At 32.3% G+C, this 23017-nt stretch overlaps 2 protein-coding genes across 2 annotated transcripts in view; one reads left to right on the top strand and one right to left on the bottom strand.

Annotated features, from left to right (window-relative positions):
* Positions 1–680: 680 nt before the first annotated feature.
* LOC146995487 (uncharacterized) overlaps positions 681–23017 on the top strand; it is a 123319-nt gene continuing 100982 nt past the window's right edge. Inside the window, exon 1 of the mRNA XM_085824128.1 lies at positions 681–2182. Within this exon, the coding sequence (XP_085680254.1) occupies positions 1078–1854 (777 nt within the window). The 5' untranslated portion in view covers positions 681–1077 and the 3' untranslated portion in view covers positions 1855–2182. The remainder of the gene's footprint in view (positions 2183–23017) is intronic.
* Positions 12004–23017, bottom strand: part of LOC146995488 (nose resistant to fluoxetine protein 6-like) — a 62839-nt gene continuing 51825 nt past the window's right edge. The window contains exons 12-14 of the mRNA XM_085823125.1: positions 20424–20610; positions 15274–15416; positions 12004–12505 (exon numbers count right to left, since the gene is read on the bottom strand). Coding sequence (XP_085679251.1) covers positions 12299–12505; positions 15274–15416; positions 20424–20610 — 537 coding nt within the window. The 3' untranslated portion in view covers positions 12004–12298. The remainder of the gene's footprint in view (positions 12506–15273; positions 15417–20423; positions 20611–23017) is intronic.

Below are 23017 nucleotides of genomic sequence, written 5' to 3'. Positions count from 1 at the left end.
TTAAGGGTTTATTTCATCTGTTTTTTCTGCTTTTATATGTGGTTCAAATAATGAAATTTGATTTTTGATATATCTCTAAATAGAAAATGTATTAAAATTTTATCTAAATTTTATTTTATTTAAGGCAGATCTTTTTTCACAAATCGTTGCTTAACAATCAAATTAGTAATCGGAAATTTGGTCGTTTTACCATAGCACAAATTGAAAATAAATCTCCCAAATAATTCGAAATGTCTAACGTAGATATGCTAATTTTGGCGAAATGTTTCAAATCCATTTCTTTTAGCTATTACAAAACTGCTGGTAACAGCGGATTTTATAGCCAAAAAATTAATCCATCTTTGTTAGCAGCCTTGTGTTTTAAGCGATAACGAGATCCGATAGATATTTAAACTAACTAAATGGGTTCTAAATATCATATATTCTAAATCATTTCTAAATATTTTTATGTGTATGCATATTATACCCTCATCGGTATACATCTATGAGAAAATAAAAACTCATTACCTAATAAAAGACAAAAACAACGATTTCCAGAATCAACTCTTTTCAATATACATAATGTTCAACTTTAATCTTCTTAACACAATTTATTAAAATTTTGCCGCGTGCGCACGATCTTAGGAGATAAAGATGCCATGTAAGAAGGCGCGTGAGAAAGATAGCAAATGTATTTTGCAAAAGAAATCTTTAGAATATTAAAACCGTATAATATTTTCAAATATGACGACTGCTAAGAAGGAAGAACTTATTAATATCATAAAATCTTATTGGACGTAATGAGGTAACTGCATGGAAAAATTTAACAGAGGGCGGAAATGCCCATTCGAATGTCATAACGGATGATTTGCAAGGTGATTTTTAATATTTTCCTCCATAATTATTAAGGCATTCTGCTATTGTTATAAATGTACACAGCTGTTCAACGCACAAGCTATCATTTTTCCCCGACTGCAGTTTTTATGTGCATTCAGCATACTTTAGTATTTACGTGTATTTTGATATAGATGCATGTATGTAAAAATAATGACAGCCATAAAATTGCAAAGGAAGAACTGATTAACAACATCGTAATTCATGTTGAACATGATGAGGCGTTTAAAAGCAAGAAGTTTAATAGATGTTAAAAATGACTATTTTGATAGCATAACTGTTTACTCGGACTCAGAAAACGACTCAATTGATGATTTAAGATATGAAGCGATACCAGGAACGAGTGGAATAGCTAATGACAATTTTGACCGCAGAAATGTTTACTTTGACCTAGCAATCGATTCGATTGCTGATTTAGAAGGCCAGGCGGTACCAGGGTCGAGTAGGATAATTAATCCTCCTCAAACAAATGGAATGCCTTTAGATTTTAAATATCGTATATATAAGATATTGCATTCTGGAGCTGATGATGAATATGGAGATATCAGATGTGTAGAAGAAGATCAGTCGTCGGGCAATGAGGAGGATTACTCTGAGACCGACAGCTTAAGCATTGAAATTCAAGAGGAATTTATTCGTAGATTAAACATTGCTGCGAAATCAATAATACAACGTGAACGTAAGAAAGAGAGAAAAGAGAAAAATAAACAGCTTGGATATGTGTCATATGATTATTTACGTAGTAAAAACATCGATATTTCCCCGAACCTCATTCTACGTGAGGATCACTATCTGCTCATAAAGAATTACATCTCTGACAAACTACGAAACGAACGTGAAGCACAGAGACATTTACAAACTGGAAATGAGCAATTCGGAAGCAGACATGGCATCTGCAATAAATCTGCATATAAATTAAGAATATTAAGAAATAGCTTAGCGAGGATACGAAGGTCATTAAAGAAATGCTGCTATAAATAGATTTATAAGAAAGAATGCTACATTCGAATATTTGAAGAAAGAAACTTGTGCGTTCCAACTATGAATGTGTATTTAAAAAAATGAAATTCTTTTCAAAAATTACCAGGAGAAAGATGAGAGTATGTACTGCAGAGTTTAGAGCATCAGAAAAAGTGTCCCAGAAAAGAAATTTATGTGTGTGCTAAATTAAAGTCTGTGGTGATTCGGGAATAAATGCAATGGATAAGCGTTGGTTCTTTACGCTGTAATACCTTGCAGAGGCTTTACTGCGTAGTTACCTGAGATGCATAACATAGAAAAACTAGGAGACGTGGCGGAAGATAACAAGGTACTATTTATTTTTTGATATCTACTTTTTAGAATACACATTCTTTTTTACACATCAAAATTATGGGTGGGCTATGTCCCCACAATGCTGTACAGTTTACAATTTCAGAACAATGGACAACAGCTGGCATAGACTAAACTACACATTTAAGCAGGAGAGAGCAGAGTAGAAAAAGGACTAGGAATCAGCAAGCAAAAATATTTCTTTAATCTGATTGGCTGAGAGCTTACCGCATTGCAGAAGGATTATATAAGCGGGCATGAAACAGAACAGTCCAGAAAGTTATAATAAACAATTTTAAACAGAAAGGGGATACATCCATATTAAAACTAGGCATAAAAAGGACTGTTGCAAAATTAAAGTTAAAAATTTTATTTTTTATGTTCCATGAATATTCTACTGCTTTTTAAAATAAAGAAAATGAAATGTCTTTTGAAAGTTATTAGGAAAGAATATTTAGTGTTTATGATGCAGAATTTAGATATTTTGGAAATTAAATGCTTTTAAATATTAGAAAAGAAATTTGAGTACTTATATTTTTGAGGTCATGCAAACAAGAAATGTTTCTTTCCAATTTTCTAAGGAAAGAAAGCATTGTTTATGACGCTTATATTAGTAATTTAAGGAAAGGCTCAAATATTTTCAAATATTCTAAGGGAAAATATTTTAATGCTTATATTTTTCATGCACAGGAAAAATGATTTTATATTTTTTAAAAAAAATTAGGAAATAAATTTTGGACATTTTTAAAAAGAAATGTTTTCGAACGTGTCCAAGAAGGTAAATTAAGTACTTATATTTATTATTTTGGGAAAACATAGAAAGAAATGTTTTTCGAACTTTATTAAGAATAATGCTCAATTTAGAAATTTTGCTTTTGAACACCCTCAAAAGAGAAACTTAAATGCTTATATTTTTCATTAAAATTTAGAATTTTGGTGCTACTTTGGCAGACGGTCGCATTTTTTGGCGATTTTCCTTTGACGAGTAATACAACTTATGGTAAACCCATTGCTGGATAAGTTATTTATGGTAACCGATACTTTATTGTCATTTTATTTAAAAAATAATGCGTTTTATTGTGCATAAATTCCGTGTTTAAAATATTATTTACGGCTTTTAAATATTAAAAATCAATTTAATTTTGCATTTTTATTTGAAATAAAAATTTTATTGTTTATCATATTTTATGAAATTTTATGTTGTGGATGATGTAATCAATGACGTCACCTTACTTTAAAAGTAATTCGTTTTAATATGTATAAATTTAATCTAATGTTTTAAACATTATTTATGGCTCTTAAATATTAAAATACAATTTAATTTTGCATTTTTTAAAAAAATGATTTTATTATGTACGAATTTTTAAATAATTTTAATTTTAGCCGTGATGTAATAAGCTCTCTGATTGGTTATAGAATATTTGTGCATTAACGAGCTGTAATCAGCTCCGTGATTGGTTACTGACAATTTGTGCATTTCCGCGCCGTTTTAAAATTTAATTCATATCTTCGAATTCCTTCAAAGATGTCTTCAAAGATGCTATCTAAATTATGATTCTGAATTTTTTGTGGTACTTATCAATAAACATTAGGTTAAATACTCAAAAAAATGTAAGTACATATTTTTTTTTTATTTTATAATTGTATACTTCAATTTTTGTTAAAAAAATTAATACACTATTTTCAGAAATTGCTGAGATAATTATCGTCCATATGTTTTAATGTTAATTATATTCCATATAACGTATTTTAAAGTATCTGAATTTAATAATATTCTAATTCTTTTAAATGTTGGTATGATGGTTTTTAATTCGATATTCAATTTCAGTAATATTTTAATCTAATTAAACGTTGGCCCAATGTTTTTACAGTGGTGTTTTTATTCTCTTCTTTGCTATATGAAAGTAATAATAACCTTACTTTAGTATTTTATACTCATAGTAAATGTATTTATTTACACTTGCCTGCCATCTTAAAAGACGACATTTTCAACAAAAAATTAATCCATTACTTTTAACGATATTTATTTATTTTTTTAGTTCAAAAGGATTTGAGTCCCGAAGGACTATTACTTTCGTTTTGGCATTTTGCGTCGGACTCATAAATGTCGGTTCACTTTTCAAACTGTTGCCACAAAATGTTAGAGTCCTGCATTATATTTGAAGAAATTAAATAATGAAAAATCTGCATAAATGTATGTATATTTCTCGTATTGTGATAAAACAACGGTACATAGAACAATCGAATTTTGAATGACGTAATCCTACTACGAATATGGGCATCTGGAATCCCAAATTTGAAATTTGGAATTTGTTTTATTATCGATTTCATATTTTGTAAAACTTTAACGAATTTTTGAGTAACAAACTCAACTATTTAAAAGCGAGCAATGGCAACACTCTATACGGGAAAAAAAAAAAAAAAAAAAAAAAACTTTTTATCTCCAGCGCGTCGAACTGTGTATCGGAAATTCTAAAGATATGCTCATTTTAAAATTATTTCGCAACACTGCTATTGAACTAAATTTTATGGTTTAAGTGCAAAGAACATGATATTTAATAAATAAAAATCGCCACACTAAACTTTAAAAAAAAAAAAAAAAAAAAAAAAAAAAAAAAAACCTTTGGACGTAATTTAAAATCTGAAATATTTCAGGTTTTTTTTTTTCCTTATTTTTTTTTTTTTTAGTCCAAAGGGACTTGAGTCCCGAAGGACTATTACTTTCGTTTTGGCATTTTGCGTCTAACGGATAAATGTCGGTTCACTTTTCAAACTGTTGCCATAAAATGTTAGAGTCCTGCATTATATTTGAAGAAATTAAATAATGAAAATCTGCGTAAATGTATGTATATTTCTCACATTGTCATAAACTAACGGTACATAGAGTCATCGAATTTTGAATAACGTAATCCTCCAACGAATATGAGCATGTGGAAGACCAAATTTGAAATTTGAAATTTGAAATTTGTTTTATGATCGATTTCCTATTTTTTAAAACTTTGACGAATTTTTGATTAACAAACTCAAGGATTTCAAGCGAGCAATGGCAACGTTGTGCAGAAAAAACATTTTTATCTCCAGCGCGTGAGTCTCTGTATCGGAAATTCTAAAGATATGCTCGTTTTAAAACTATTTTGCGATATTGCTGTTGCACTGGATCTTATGGTTTAAGTGCGAGGAACATGATATTTAATAAAGAAAGGTAACACACAAAATGTTAAAAAACGCCCCTTTGGACGTAATTTAAAATCTGAAACATTTCAGATTTTTTTTTTTTTTTTTTTTTTTAAAGTTTCGAATACTTTACTATGCGTAAAAACAGCGTTTCTCAAGATGGCTGACGTATGTAAACGCCAACAATTGGCTGACGCGCCAACAATTGCGCCAACGTAAATCGCCAAAAATCCGTGCAATCGTTTACCAAAGTAGCACCATCTAAAAATCTCATTTCATATAGCCTTTTCACAGATGTATTGCAAATATAGCATTTTTCACAATTCATACACATCTTTTTTATATTTACTCAATTTTGTAGCATGTTTAAATTTCCAATAATCTGAATACTCTTTTCGATTTCTTAACTCGGCATTGAATACTCTCTCAGTTCTATATATCAGTCTGTCCGTGAAAACAATTCTTGTTTGCTTTGCCATAATCAATTAAACTAAACCAAATCGTTTATAGGTGATAACGATTTTGTACTGACTTTATTGAATATAAATCATGTTTTATTATCCTTATTAAATTCCTGGTTGTATAATACTCTTTTTATTAAAAAAAAATTCTTTATAATCTTCAAATGAAATTACGATTTTATCGGCACCATTTTTTAGAATTTTTAATTTCTTAGTTATATCCTTTTTGAGTCACATATTTCCGTTCTTAATCCAATGAATTATTCCATCATTTTCATGTTTCACTTTTCTAAAACCTTCTTATTTACTTGTGGAATATTGCATTTATTATTTTTCTGATAATCAATTTTCCTTAAAATCATAAAGTTTAGCGAAGTACATGAAACCATTTGTATCCACATACAGCAGCATAATATTATCCGTTCTATATCTCCTGTTCTACTGGGCCGGTAGACGAAATTCAAATTGCGTTTTTAATGTCTCAAAGCATGACTTAGGATATGTATTAAATTTATATCTAGCATTGTTCTAACATAGGTATTTTGACATAACATCGGACTTTTGGTACTTTTCCGTTTCACCGGCGCAAACCTCGCCATTTCCCTTTCTCCTGCGCAAATCTCGTCAAGCAGACCTTATTGGCGACAACACACAGTATACACATAAAAAATTTTAAGAAATGTTAATTCTAAGAATTTTAAACATTTTTTTTTATTTTGGAGGCATAAATATTTTAATATCGCTTAGAATTTTTTCAAATGGGTCTTTTGTGTCCTTTCGCCACATAAATTCGGCGAGGTAACTTTCCAGATGATGCCGAGCAGTTCCTCTGTGTTTCTTATTCCGCCATTTTGCGCTTCCCCATAGTCTTTCAATTTTTTGCGTGTGCATTCCAGTTTCCGGATCTACAAAATTGTATTTATGGTTCACTTTGAAATGTTCGAAACTTTCCTCTTCCAGTTTTTCAGTGCAATATGATTTCCATGAATCGGAATATATTGTAGTTCCTTTTTCGATGTTTTCATTTATTGTCTCTAATATAATACTCATGGATCGGTTTGGCACCATCACAAGGAAACATTCGTTTGTTTCACGACAAACTCCACCAAAAATCCATTGTTGTGGTAAAATCCGTCCCGCGTTGTTTTTGCGCTTCGTGAACATACTTTCATCCACTTCAACGATCATACCAGGGCCTCCTATTTTGCGTTGTTGACGTTTAAGTAAAGAATCCACACAAACCTCTCGCATGTAGTTATCCAATCCACAACTGTTCCGTGACTGATTTCCAACTGCTTTCCACACCATTTAACTGAAGTTAATTCTTCATTCCAACCATAAATGAATCTTAAACACTTCAAGAAACTCAATCTCGATGATTCAAACCATGTGCCTTTCCGTATACTTCTTTTACTGCGGCAAGTTGAAAGGTTGCAACTCCATTGAATTTCGTCTCTGAAATAGAATTTCATTTCATGATTATTTTCACAAATAGCAATGTTAGGCAAAACGTCTTTCGCTTGAAAGAATCTGACGGATTCTTCCTCTGTCCTGGGCAAATCCCAAATTTTCATTGGTTTTTCATCCATTTTTGACATATTTGTAAAAGACGTTAATTTAAGAATTTAAAGACGTTAAATTAAAGATTTACTATGCTTTCATGGTATAACCTCTTGATTCGCAGGTTAATATCACGTGATCCCAAACGATCTCATCTCACGTAAAATACGCTACAAAAATCTGATTCTCTCAGGAATTATCTACATTAAATTCAAGTTAAATCTCAGTATGGAATACGAGTTTAAATGCAAGAATTATTTCAATATTATAATTAAAAAATTCTATGTATCTGTATGCCAATATTGAAAAAAAAAAAAAAAAAAAAAAGGTAAATCTGATAATAAATTTCAGCGACTTGTTTTGAAAAAGTGCCGTGAAAGGTTATCAGCGAAGATATTCGCTTTGGCATCAGTTCTACCATTTTCGGCGACTTTATCACTTGCGCCGGAGAAATAGGAAATTGCGCCGGCCAAACGGAAAAGTACCTTAAATTTATATTTAGCATTGTTCTAACATAGGTATTTTGACATAACATCGGACTTTTTCTGAAATGACATGCCATTTTTTTTTTCATAAATCGATTCTACGACTGAAATTATGGCAAACTGCCAAGTTTTGTAAAAATTAAATTGCACGAATAGTTTTTAAAAAATTAGTTCTCAAAATTTTATCTCCTCAATGTTAATTGAATCTGATATATATTTATTAATATCTCTTTTTTATTAAACTTACTTGAATTATTCTTCCAGAATTCGAAATTTAGGTTTAATTCAAATATAATTCGCACATTTTTAATTATTTATTATTAAAATTTGTACTTTAAATACTTTTTATAAATTATTCGGAAAACTTTTTGTATTTTTACAAAATTTTTAACATCGTCTTTAGATGTACTTCTTGGCACACCTGCAACAAATTAGAGTTTTTATATTCAAAATTTTTTAAATATACATGAATTTACGTATTGGAGCGTTTTGAAATTTGGCATCTTTTTTTTTTCAGCAATAATAACGCGAAACGGTAATACGCATTTTGTTAAAATTATTTGAAAGTATGAAAGAACGACTTTTTTCCGCTCGTTTACAAAGAAAAACGAAAAGGAAAATAGGTTGCTATATAAATTAAGAAGTTCGCCAAGTAATTTATTCTTGGCGAAAACGACGCCAAAATAAATTTTTGAATTTCTCCATAACTTTGAACCAAATTTTACAAAATTTAATATTTAGGCATTATTTGAGTCATAGAAACGATATATGGAAAAAAGTGGCATGTCATTTCAGAAAAAGTCCGATTTTATGCCAAAATACCTATGTTAAAATGATGTTATATATAAATCTAATATATATCCTAAGTCGCTCTTTCCAAACATGAAAAACCCAATTTGAATTTCGTCAATAGGCCCAGTAAAACGGGAGATATAGAACTGTCCCACACATTTTGCCCCCGCAGTGTACATATATTTATTTTTGTAAAGTACTTAGAAAGTTATTCGAAATCTTTTCAAATTCAGTTTTAGATTTAAGATTTATGTCTTCCAAATCTCGCATATATTAAATGCCTTATTCATAAAATATAAATATTTAATAGATTTTTCATAAAACATGATGTTTTACAAAATGTTACATGTTTACATACACGTAAACATTACGTTGCATGTTAACATACACGTAAACTTTACGCTGCATGTTAACATACACGTACAACATTTTTGAATAAGAATGCAAATATGTTTTCTTTTTAATTTGCTGAAATTATTTTTTCATGCATTTTGGTTTTTGGTTTTGTCTTAAAACTCAGGCAGATCTTTAATGGCACAATGAGCGGTTTTGGAGTTCTAATACACATCTATTAATTTTTTTTCCTTTGAATAATACTCTAAATAGTACATTTCTTAGAGCCATAGACATCACACAAATTTTTCAGCTTGTGTTCCTTGCTTTTAGAAATGCTTCATGAAAATTTAAATTTTTTTTCTTTGCACTTCATATAGTAATGCATTTCAGTTTTTTCCCTTGAATAATAGGTCTAAAAGTCTCTAGTTTTATTGTTCCACGAGCTGTGGGATTCGGAATTGCGTATACATCTTCTATCACATTTATATCACATACATTATTTTTAGTCCTATTATCTTTATTTTTTTGTATGCTATTTCATCTCACCTGCTTACACCATATTTTATTCATTTCAAAGGATGAATTGTTAATTAATTTATTAATTAATGTCAGCTTTTCCTTTCTTCATTTATAAAGTACAAACTCAAGATTAGAGTATCTCTTTTTTTCGAATAATTTTCAATTGGGAAAAGCCGTAAATATTTAATAAATTCTCGCTCTTTTACTAAAATTTCTTCTTTTGTCATAGTTTTAGATCTTAGAGCATTTAATGGATATTTATGAAATTTCCTTTCCAGATTTTTTTTCCAGAATTTTTTTCCAGAATTCTTTCCAGAATTTCCAGAATTCCTCTTTCCTTTCCAGAATTGTTAACGATTTATCTAGAATTTCGATAATCCCTGCTATAATACTCAATGAAGCTAGAGACACAAATGGAAAGGATGATACGAGATGGCAGTGAACAAAACATTCAAAGACGGTAACGATAAACTGGTCTCATTATACATTTTATAACTCTTCCGATAAACGTATAAACAATCTTCTAAGTTCTTTTCCATTTATATGGGGTTCAAAATTTTCATTAAATTTTTCTCTTGTTAATTTTCCTTCAATTTCTTTAATTAGCTTCTTTAAGGCCCACCAGCGGCCGAGCGGTAACGACGCTGAACACTGGTAGTTCGCTCTGATGTTTGAATCCCGCGAACGGGCTGGCTGCATGGGTGTTTTCGTGGTTTTCCCCATGTGTAACGTGTATACGAGCCAATTTCCCTTAAAACGTCCTCAACGAAGGCATCCCTCCCTTAAAGCAGATAGCCCTCGAATGCTTTGTCATAATCTAATAAACCAAACCTAATTAGCTTTTTTATTTCTTTCGGTTATTGTCTGATTGTCTGATTTTCAGCAAGGCAATCATCGTGTACAATTATATTTTTTTATTCGGATCTAAGTCTTCTGATTGTACAAATTCTTCTAAATCATCTTTTACAAAGAACGGTTTGTTATATCTATTATATTTTCCTGACAATTCGCTTTATGAGCTTTCACCAGTTGTAAAATTTATGAGAGCTTCAAATCTCTTATACCTTCAACTAAATTTGAATATGAATTACGAAGTATTTTTAGCACATATAACGGAATAGGATGAGTAACATCCTATGATGGTAAGGTGTGAAATGGTGCAAATAGCGGGAAGAATCGACTGAGTCGAACCGCTAATTCCCGGCACTGATTTTTTTCAGCTGTGGTTTTGATATTCCCTAAAAACCTCTCTTCTATAAAGAACTAATAATAAAACTCTAGAACAAATGACTATAAAAAATTGGGAAGTATTAAATAATAAAATGACATTTAAAATGGGAGCATAAAGATTCTTTTCTCCTCTAAAATTAGAATATAACATTCTTAGCACGTTAAAGTAAGAGCTTCTTGTGGGTGAATTCTAAATCTGCTACCTTTTCTTTTTTTCCCTTTTTCTTTTTAGTCCAAAAAGGCTTTGTCCCTGAAGGACTACTGTTTTCTTTTTGGCATTTTGCGTTGAAACTCTATAAATAGCTATATCACTTTTCAAACTATTGCCACCAAATATTATCGCCCTGTATTATATTTGAAGAAATTAAATAATGAAAAATCTGCATAAATGTATGTATTTTTCTCGAATTCTGATAAAACAACGGTACCTAGATCCATTCAATTCTGAATGACGTAATCCTACTGCGAATATGGGCATCTGGAAGCCCAAATTCGAAGTTTGGAATTTGTTCCATTATCGATTTCTTATTTTGTAAAATTTTAACGAATTTCTGATTAACAAACTCAAGGATTTCAAAGCGAGTAATGGCAACGTTATACAGAAAAAGTATTTTTATTTCCAGCGCGTGAGACTGTGTGTCGGAAATTCTAAAGATATGCTCAGTTTAAATTAATTATTATTTTGTGATATTGCTCTTGAACTGAATTTTATCGTTTAAGTGCGAAGAACATGATATTTTATAAATAAAGGTAACACACAAAATGCTCAAAGAAACCCATTTGGACTTAATTTAAAATCTCAAAGCTTTCAGATTTTCTTTTTCTTTTATTTTATTTTGACGAATCTTTCTTTTATTTTATTTTGAGCTCTTTCGCTAAGGAAAGGCAGTTGAATCGTTAGCCATATGAATTCAGAGCATGCACTAAATCGCGAATACCTACCACTATTATGCAACATATACGGAGGCTTCAACTTTTAGAAGAAATTTTATTAAAGTTTTTACTCTCAGTCACGAAAGATTTCTGAAGCAGCGAGTGAAATATCTACGACTGAAACAATTTCAGCGACTTAATTCCGAGACCTGAAGTCGTTGAAAATCAAAAACATAAACTTTTCTAGCAAAACATATGTTTAATGTGGTCTAATTTCTATTATCTTGCTTAAAAGGAACCATTTTATTTTAATTGTCCTTAAAAGAACATAGCTTAAGCAAGCGAGTACTTAAAACTTAAAAAACATGTTATTATACTTTGCAGATGTCAGTCTTCTAGAAAATTGTACGGTTAAATTATTTATCATTTTTTACGGCAATTCACAGCTTATAAAAATTAAACTACTTCAAAAATATTCGCAGACTATCACAATCATTCAGAAGTACTAAGAGGACATGGATAAATCAAGAAATTTTTGAAGATCAGTTTTCAGGTTCTTTTGTGTCTAAGAACTAAAGCTCCTACATATGAAACAATCTTCTATTTAAATCATTTTACACAGGGAAAGCATCACTCGTATCAATTTAGTAGTAAATACTTTATAATTAAATAGTTCTCTCAGGCTCATGCTGTTATTTTCATTTCATTCTCATTAGGGCTGCAATTACTAACATTTGAAGCAAGAACGTTTGGGCTACCATTTTTTTGACCATCTTTCTTTCCTCTGAAGAAGAGCACCTTTTGCATATTCAGAAAAGGTGCTTCCACTAACATACAAAGTATAAAAGCCACAAATGTAGATATGATCAGATCCCCAAAGAAGCGCCATACCTGCAAAGTAAAAAATCTAGTTATAGAAATCAAATGGGAAAAAAAGCTTTCTTTTCTGAATCTTGTAATAACACGTACAATATTATTTGAGAATAATAAACCTCCAAGATTATTTTGTAAACATTTTTGTAAATTTTTGTTTCCGTTGCATGGTTGATCTGATCTTCAACAAAATGATATGTGCTTCATGTTTTCAGCATCCCAAAATTATTATTTTAATCGACATGCTATGTACTATGTCAAATTCGGTATTCTGAGTACGTTATTTGACTTAGTTAGGTTATTTGAGTTAAGAAACAAATTCAGATTTAAAAGCTCGAAATAATTCTTTGGCTACACTTTTTGAGTTTTCAAATGTCGATATATTTCAGGGACTGTAAGAAGATAACCATTCCTCGCGTTACCTTCAGCTCTAATTAATTCAGCATCTTTGACAAAAACGTCAAAATATTTCAGGATTTTAAAGTTTAAATGCGTTAATTTATTATATTATATATACCTTTCTTTTTTGTTAACATTTTATGCTCAGCATGTTTAAACGTATGATGAAACATTATCATGGACCGTTTTTGACCAACAAGTAGCTATTCAAACTGAGGTTATTTAAACTAATTTTCAGTTGAACATCCTTACATTCCTACCCCATAACTTCGTGTCTACCAACAAAACCAGTTAAAGAAATTTGAAAATGTACAGAGGAATTACCATCAAAAATAAATACCTTAATGCTTCAGAGATATAAGAAACGTCACTGAACATTCCATCAAAAATCATTTTAATTACTTCCCGCCATTCTTTGCAGGTTAAAAATTTAACCATCAGACTGTGAAAACATTTTATAATTAATCTCTATAGGATCTAAAAATAGATATAAACTGTGAATTTTTCCACTTAAGGGTTTACGTTTGTTTTGTTCAAATCAAGTCGCCCAGTGGATACGATAGCTAAGTATTATCAATTCGGTAGAGTTCGGTTCTCTGAGAATGATTGTGTAGAGTTTTCATGCGTCTTCTATGCTTATTGTAAATATCAATCTATTTTTCCTTTTGAAGGATTTCTATAAAGGTATATCTTCCCTTAGACAGAGAGTTCTCTCTGTCATTCTCTTAATAAATTAACCAACGGACCGCAAACCATTTAGAACGTGGTGGATTCTATTGTTGATTACAGAGTGAGCATGGTTGGGGCCGTGCATTTTAAGTAGCGTGAAACTATTTCAGTTATTTTTCTATCAAGTATAATAGTTGTTATTAAAATAATCTAAATATTTCTAACTTTATTAATGGGTTCTTAAATTTATTCTATATTACATGGATTTCATTTTAAATCCTTTTTAAAATTTAACTGATTTAATTACTTTGTAGAGCCATTAGGTTATTCTGAAGCAATAGATGTGAAAAATGAGCAATACCCTCGCCGGGTCTCGAACCACGGACCTCTCGAATACGTACCGAGTGGGCTGACCACTACACCACAAAAGCATGCTAAGAAGACCGGGGGGACATTATATACTCTAAAGGGAGACTATGGATTAGAGAACCCAATCGACAAATCCTGGTGATGTAGAATCATCATCCACCACGTTTTTTGTTTTAGTTCGGGTGTCATTGTAGAGATATTAAGTATATTTTCAAAGCAGTAGATATGAATAATTAACAATGCCTTCGCCGGGACTCGAACCGCGGACCTCTTGAATACGCGCCGAGTGTGCTGACACCTACACCACGAAGGTATGCTAAGAAGGCGTGAAAAATACCTTATGAATTCAAGTGACTCTTCAATATTCTTTTTATGGCATTTTTTTAATGTTTAATATTGAGAAGATAGAACAGAGTGTATTTCGAACAGCCAAAGTGTACTTTTCCTTAAGCAAAAACGTAAATATTAATAATTTTTGAATCAAATGAAAGAATTAATAATGAGAAACGTTAATAAAAATAAATAATAATGAAAAACAGCAAAGACGCATACAATAAAATAGTAATTTTCATTTTTTTAGGCGAAAATATCTACTCTACTAAGAATGAAAGCACCTCTTCTTTTAGCAAATCATAGAGTAGACACAAATATTTTTCTCTTCTGTACATAGATGCTATGGCCCTATTTTCTGCATATATTTATTAAAAATTCGCAAAGAAAATTACCTTCAATTATATCAATAACAAATATTTGAAATAAATATGATTCATAAGTCTTCCAAAGAATTTTTTTCAAGACGGAATATTCAATATTTCTAAATAAATAACGGAATGGTTTTACTCGTTTAGAAATACATACTCGTTTTACGTAATGATAAAAAGTTGTTGTTAATTCCTCGTCGATAAGCAGTTAAAATATAAAATATCTTACAATTCAGCGCTCTTTTTTTCTTTCCGACTTCCAAAAATTCGAAAATGTTATTTCAGGAGATCCAAGTAATCTATTCTCAAAATTACTTTTAATCATTTGCTAATTTTTTAAGATTACAGATTATGCTAACAGTTTTCTCCGATATCGTTCTTTTTTGAGGTGTCTACTCAGGAGTAATGTTTAAATTTAGAATTTTAGGCTTAAAGTCCTATCGCGGAAAGTAAACATTAGTTTGTAAGGTATTTCTCCCGCTTTCCTAGCATGCCTTCGTGGTGTAGTGGTCGGCACACTGAGTCGGTATTTCAGAGGTCCGTGGTTCGATTCCCGGTGAAGGAGTTGCTAATTTTTCATCTCTCTGGCTTTTCCAATTAACCAAATGTCTCTACGAGCTTATTTTCAAAAACGAGTAATATACTTACTAGGATTAAATTCGACGTATCTGTAGCATTTCTGAATGACAACACAAAATATTTTTGCAGCGTCTGTGAAGTAAGATAAATAAGAAATGACAGACGACCTAAAGGTACCCACACTGGCCACGACAGTATATAATTTACGACACCTAAAAGGGGAAAAAATAGTATATTATTGGTGGCATTTTAGGACGAGAAAATAACCATGAAAAATCAACGATAACGCTTATATATAAGGTAATAAATAACCTACAGCTCTATATGAGGTAACTGCAGATTACATATTATATAAAGTACATCTTATATATTTCATAATATATAAAATAAATGTAGGTTACCTATTATATAATAAGGTATATCTTATATAATAAGTAATCTACACATTCATTGAGTGTTATATATTTCAGAATATATAAAATAACTGTAGGTTACCTTAGATGAATATTAATATTTATATTCCATTAACTTATACGTATTAATGTTAATATCTATTACATTCATTGAGTGTTAATACTTATATAAATGGTAAATCTAGGTTAATTTATACATAAGCGTTAACACTTATATGCCAGTAGGTTATCAGTATTAACACTTATATATAAGGCAACAGTAGGTTAAATTTCGAGTAGATTTATAAATGTATTGACTCAGTGAGACTCATTAAATGTTAACGCTTATATATATATATATATGGTAACTCTAGGTTAATTTATACATAAGCGTTAATACTTATATGCCAGTACGTTATCAATATTAACACTTATATATAAGGTAACTGTAGGTTAAATAGAGTAGACTTATAAATGTATCATGTATCTTATGAACGTTTCAATTAAGTATTATAAAGTCGTTTAAGAAATGGTCTTCAAGCTTTTGATAAAGAGGTTTCCTTCGTTTAAAAAAAAATTGTAATTGATTACCTAGAAAGGGGACATTTTGCTTACTCATTCCTGGAATATTTATAGAGCTATTATATTAAGCAGGCTATCATTTCTTCCTGTAATTCTGATCGGCATTAAAATATATACATTTTAACTTCTATTTTTTGTACAGCAGGATTAAATTAAGTAATTGTTTTAACATATTAAAGTAGATGCATTGCTTTCAGTTTACCATATCAGACAAAGTAAAATGCATAGGTATGATCAACGTTACTAGGCAAACAAGGCCATTCCCTTCCTAAAGGTGTTGTCACATATTTACAGAAATGCGAGAGATGAAAACATAAAGGAAGAAGGAAAGATATTGCTTCTAAGTAGACTAGGAGCCAGTGACGTTATACAAGAGCAAACCTTGTAGTACAGTAACATTGGCTATGATGATGGCGAGAAGGAAAGAACTGTAAGCAGCCTTTGAACTGCAAGCATGTTGTCAGTAACCTAATTTGCATATTGTGTAGCAGTCTAATTCTGCGAGCAGTTCCTGATAATTAACAATAATAATTATTCTACTGAACGCTGGCAATTCAAGCAATAAACATTTTTTTCATATTACCTTTTAATTTTGTTGACCACTGTAAATTAGTGGTAGACAATCATTTGTTCAGGAAGTTCATAACCATTTTTAATAGTCATCTCTCTTTTTTTTTTGTTTGACTAATGGTAATAAAACTTACTTTTAAAGGTATAATGTGAAAACTGAATGCACTACGTTTTCAGAAAAAGCCCTGAAATACTAACATTCTAAAACTGTTTTTTTCTTTTGACCTAAATCTTCTGATATATTCTAATTGTTTCAAATGGCCGGATACTTGCCACTCAACGAATTCGTTGAATAATATCGTTCCCTGTGTCACAGATGTTAGCCACCGAATACCGTTTCAAGTGTCTTCTCGTCACCGAAAACGTTGTCCAAGGTGCAGCACAAAGGGATGACCAAATTTTATCTGCGAGAAAGTGGCAATTCAATCCCAATTTTGATAGAGAAGAGTGTACGGTTCTCACCACTATTCCCTTGCCACCAGACTTCTCAAGCAGTCTTTAGGAGCTCCAGTACCTTAAATGTCCCCATGCTGCAAAGATACGATACGTTTACAAACATCTAAGCCTTTTCCGAGATTAAAAACCTACCCCCCAAAGATAGAATATCCACCCTAATTAGCCACTGTACCCATAAAGGCGGTGCATCTGCATTTCTTTGCCACCGCAAAACTTTTATCATTTTTACAGACATGTAACATCTGTTCAAAAAGCCGGGTAAGTATTGCAAAAATATATCATAAGGATTTAAGGCTATGGTTCGTAAACAAATCAGTATTTAATTAATTAATTAATTTTTTAACGAAAGTTAAAACGTTAAAGTATCTTACTCAGTGTCCAATACACAGACAGAAACAAGTACAGGGGGCATGAAAACGTTGCCATGGGCAAAGGTGGTATCGCCCCACTGAGCTAACCATGTATGAAGGGCACACTAACGCCATGATCGGGCATTTGTCTGCATTGCAACCTTCGTAATAGATACATATCAATGGTGTATAATTTGCATTACAGACAATATTGACATAATGTATACTTTAGGCAGCTACTTTGCAGTTGCATGGGTAAATACAATAAGTACGATGGATAAATGCATGAAGTTATTTACAGATATATAATACATACTTTTGTGTTTCAGTTTGGAGCTTTGTTGGTGGGGGGAGAGTGATTATATTTCGATTGTTTTTTTTTTGTTTTGTTTGTTTGTTTGTTTGCTCTTCTGTTACACGGTTCGCAGTTTATAAGTTCATTCATAGTACAGTTCATAGTTCAGCACACAGTTTATGAATTCATTTCATGGTACATAGTTTTGAGTGCGTAGTACTGGTGTATTTGTCATACGTTACACAGTATGAAGTCAGTTCATAGTTCGTAGCTTGAAAAAAGTCACAGTTGTATCCATAAAGGAAGGTCTTTAAGTGCGTTTCCTGAAGGCAGTCCTGCACAGTATGAGGGTGGACAATGGATATTCTTATTGTTGGATTTTCTGAACTTGGGGAATTATTTTGAATTCCATGCTATGGATGATACGGGTCCAGTCCTTGGCGGTGTAGGAAATCAATAATACTGTTACATTATTTTCTTCGTTCCCGTTCGTACGGGGTTCATAGATTTAGAGTGAATAACAGCGATACTTGATGAAGTATCGAAACACACTTTATTGGCCAGTATTATTCAAAACACCTCCAATAACACGTTTACACAGTCGTCGAAGAACTACAATAAACATGCTGACGCAATCAGCAACACAGCCTTCACACTATCAGGTTATAACGGTGGAGACAGCTTCACAGCAAAGCACCAGAATACAGCTCCCGACTCTTCTCGGTCGCTCTCTACGTACTCTTGAGTCTTCCCACGCTACAACTCGGGATGCACTCGACGATACATAAGAGTACAGCTCTCGACTCAGCACACTCTAAGACAAAACTCGACGATGCATTAATTCGCGATACACTAAAGACTCTCTGGATGCATTCGACGGCCAACTTGGCGCTAGACTTCGAGACACGCGCTCAGTAACCGACTATCAACTCGTTAGACGAGGCAGCAACTCTCCGCGTACCAGCAGGGTTTATATAGCTTTTGGCTTGTGTTTGAGAACATTCTGGGTGGTAAGAATTCGTTCCAGAAGGTTCGTTCCAAAAGCCAATTTTACATACATCTCGAATTGGGTAAAAGCACATGCCGGGTTAGAGAGAAACGAGATATGCTCCTCAAGAAAGCAGCCATCAATAGAAATGCAGTATAACTTTATATTCTAGCGCCACCATCACATTTGAAGTGTGTGCTACTGGGCAAAGCGATCCAAGAATAACAAATGTAATGTGACCAAAGTGACATAAGATGACAAACACATGGTTTCATACCAAAAGTTTCACCAACACGATAATTACCATTTCACAGCCCACCAATTATATTACTAGTCATGTTCCGTTTCCAACATAATTCTATCGTCTTACTATCTTATAATATGTAACGCAGATACAGATGTCTGCGTCAACGGAAACAAAGGTTGCCCTGACCACGTTTGTTTCGACTGTTCTCTCTAATGGCGGAAAAGCATCTGTGTTTCCCTACAAACAACGATGAAGCATAGAAGAGGTTTATAATCACCAACATATCTTCAAATAATAAAATCTGCAGCATGATAAAATTCATAGCAGCAAAGGGACAAGATATCTGTCAATAATACAAGTCAAATCAGGGATTCTCACTGAGCTACACTTCTTTCCAGCAAGTGAACAATTAATATAACAGAGATTCCCTGTATAATTTTAGTTTAATTTAATTTAATTTTACTCTTAATTTAATTTTTTAATTTATTTTAGTTTAATTTTAATACTAATTTTAGTTGAATTATTATTATGTTACATATCATGCTCTAAAATTACATGTTTATTTAGAATGCTCGCTATGTATATGAAAAAAAAAAATGTCGCCTGCAATGTATGATATGTGTACTCCAAGCCCTCGTCTGGTCACGTCAAAATAATTTTTGTTGCAATAAACACCTGATGGAAAAGAGGAAATAATTCCTGCTGCAGATGGTTGCTGTATCATTGAGCTCTTATTCCAGTTCCGAAGAAGGACTAGCTATTTGTAAGTATATAATGCTTGTGTGGCATGGGGATACTCAGAAGATACAACCAGACGAAAATATTCTAGAGTGGTTGGTTGTTCGGCAAGCGGGGTGAGATATCCTCAAATCATTCGCCAGGATGTTCACTATCGAAAGTGGGCTGAGGTTAACATGTAGTGAGGCGGGACTACATCTGTAACGATCAACGTAAAATTTTGGGTTACCGCTCCAGTTATACAAGTACCTGCAGTGTTGCTTTCCCAATCAAACAAAATAAGAACATATTTAAATTTAAGCAAAATTAAAATCCAGTAGATGAATATAGTGCTGAAGGAAAAGATATAATTTTCCAACTTTTTTTACTAAGATTGTTGAATTAATAATGTTAAGCTCTCTGTTTTTTAAGAAAATGAAGACTATTAATATTTTTGCACTAATCGTTTCTATGCATTAAAATACCAATAGCAACACTTTGTGAATAGTAAAATAATACTTTCTGAAGTATCGTATTTGATGAAAGGAACAATGAAATATTATATACATAAAAAACTGTAAATATAATAGAGAATTATCGTTGTTATAGATGTTATTATCACCTCCATGTCCTGTAGCACAGCATATCGCTACCCATGCCACGCCAAATGCAAATGTTGGTTTTGCTAAGCTGGAAAATGAAATTCTTTCCAAATCAGTGGGCTCGATACCTGCGTTCCATTTTCTCCTTCCGAAAACTGCGCTGCAGCAGAAAGCGAAAGAGAGAACCCATCCAATCCATAATGCAATCTAAAGCCATGGAATCATATTCTTTTATGCTCCGATAGAGTAATTTAAAATTTCTATTATATTCTTAAAAGTCTATAACCATGAGAAATAAAATAAATAAATCAGTATAGATATCTACAGTTATTCGTAATGCACTGCCTGACAAAGAAATACTGCACCGTAAAGAAACAAACGAATTGCTATGCAAACATTTGCGGGCATGCATATGTAATATACGTATATGCAAATAATTGCATTTGCTATCCAGTCTGATTATTAACATGAAGGATAGATACCATTTGGATACATCCAAAGAAAGCGCAAAATTATAAATTTCGACTTCACTGCAGATATATTATAATATATCAAGTCATCTGTTGTTTTCGGAGATTAGGGGAAAGACCGTCAATCATTAAGATGTAACAAGCATTAACAAAACCGTTATGGGATCACTTTACAGATCCTGATGGATCGAATATTTTCACGAAAACATCACCTGAAGTTGCTCCTTCACAACCTGAGAAAAAAATAAAAAAACCAGAAATCTGCGAAATGGGCAAAATTAGCAAAAATGGCTGGGAAGCTCCACTACAGCAGCCAAACTTCGAATTTATTACCCCCGCCCCCAAAATTATCCAAAAGGACTTACAAGGCCCAAATTACTGTTGAGCCCGTGACAAATTACTATTTTAAATCTTAAAGGTTGGCACTCCTGAAGATAATAAAATATTACGCCAAGATGAAAACGAAAATTCTGAAGCCGAATCCAAGATAATACTTCTGACATCATAACTGAAAAAGGAAAACTGCCCTCGTTAGGCTCTCCAAGACTAGAGGTCAGCTAGAAAGAGGTACGAAGCCTTTTCTCTGAGCAATAAATACAATAATTTACTGAAACGCTCAGTAGAGATAGAATTATTATTTTCTTTGATAACAGTCGTAATCGAGAAGCAGCGCTTGATCTATTTCTCAAGAAGGCCATTCTTTTCAGCAATTTTAGAAGTAAAACAGACACACCTATTAAGGCTGTTATCCGTGGATTGCCACTTGACCCTACCCAAGGAGTCTTAGACGGAACTTAATGCTGAAGGATTCTCTGTGGTAAAAATTAATTAGTTTACGAAGAAAACTCAAGTTACAGTGACAAAGCTTCTTGTATTTTTCTCTTCGGTGAAATGAACGGATAAAGACAGAAGCATGTGTTAGCAGAAGACGGTTTGGGATCTGCTTGTCAGATTTAGACGTTACAGAGCAGGTAAAAATGCCCTGATTTGTTTTCGTTGTCAGATATTTGCCATGGTCATGTCTTCTGCAACAACCGATCCAGATTCGTGAAGTGTAATCAGATTCACCTGACCTATGCATGTACTCTCGCTAAAGAAGAGAAGCTAGATTAAGTAGCTTCATCGTAAAAATGTGGTTTTTATTAAAACATTCGCATGACGAAAAAAGAAGAAACGCTGCCTCGAAGACAGAAGAAATTCGATGACAATGATACTCAGAATCACAATATCCCAACACCTGAAGAAAATATCGCTTCACATACGCAATTTTCGTTTCAAATGAATAGACTAAAACTAAGAAAAACCTGAGATTAACTTAAACGTGGATGAAAAAATACACAACTTCTTCAGTAAAATCATACCGGTTGCAAGAAGATTAAAACCACCAAGGAAAAGCTTTTGCTTGCACACTATATTGTAGATAGGATTGTTTCAGCAGAACTTTTAATTTTTACTTCCTTGTGAGATAAATATTCTTTTCGACTCCCGTTGTACTTTCTATTCCATAATCTCAGATATCCCACTGGGGAATTATTTGAGAACATATTGAAATGCTAAAGTAGCATAAATTTATTGAGCCCGACCCGTCACCCTGCTCGTGATATTCGCAGCAATACCTAAATAGATAGGCAGATAGCTGTTTTCGACTTTGTGAAGAAGGAAGACATGGTATTGATTTTGAAACGTCGTCGGTACTAAATGAATGAGCCCCAGGAGCATCATACAAGGTCTCTGTACCGCTAGTTGGTCTTACCCTGTATAATAGAGGAAACGTAGATTGATGACACAAATGTTGGTCGTATTCGGTGACAATACACAGAAAAAGGAAATGTGAAAGGATCCGAAGCGACGAAAACGATACATTGCACATTAAGCACTATACATCATGTCACGCGATATTCGAGCCACGGTCCACAAATGGAGAGATTTTGCTAAGTGCACAGATGATTATACTGTTTGATTATCTCTTGAATAGTTTCGAGAGTATTGAATGATGCAGGTCGATATGCAAACATCCTTTGCGAAAGCTTCCATTGGCAGCGAACCATAATTTTTAATGTTACAGTGGTGCCTCAGCAAATTTACTCAGCATACAATGTATATGCATACAATGTAAATGTGGTCTTGATTCAGGAATTCCTTTC

This window comes from Stegodyphus dumicola, chromosome 9 (assembly GCF_044657685.1).
Source record: "Stegodyphus dumicola isolate Sdum_Otavi_A_Nest chromosome 9, ASM4465768v1".
Lineage (NCBI taxonomy): Eukaryota > Metazoa > Arthropoda > Arachnida > Araneae > Eresidae > Stegodyphus > Stegodyphus dumicola.
Note: the sequence above shows the minus strand (reverse complement) of the source record. Positions and strands in the feature narration are given on the sequence as shown.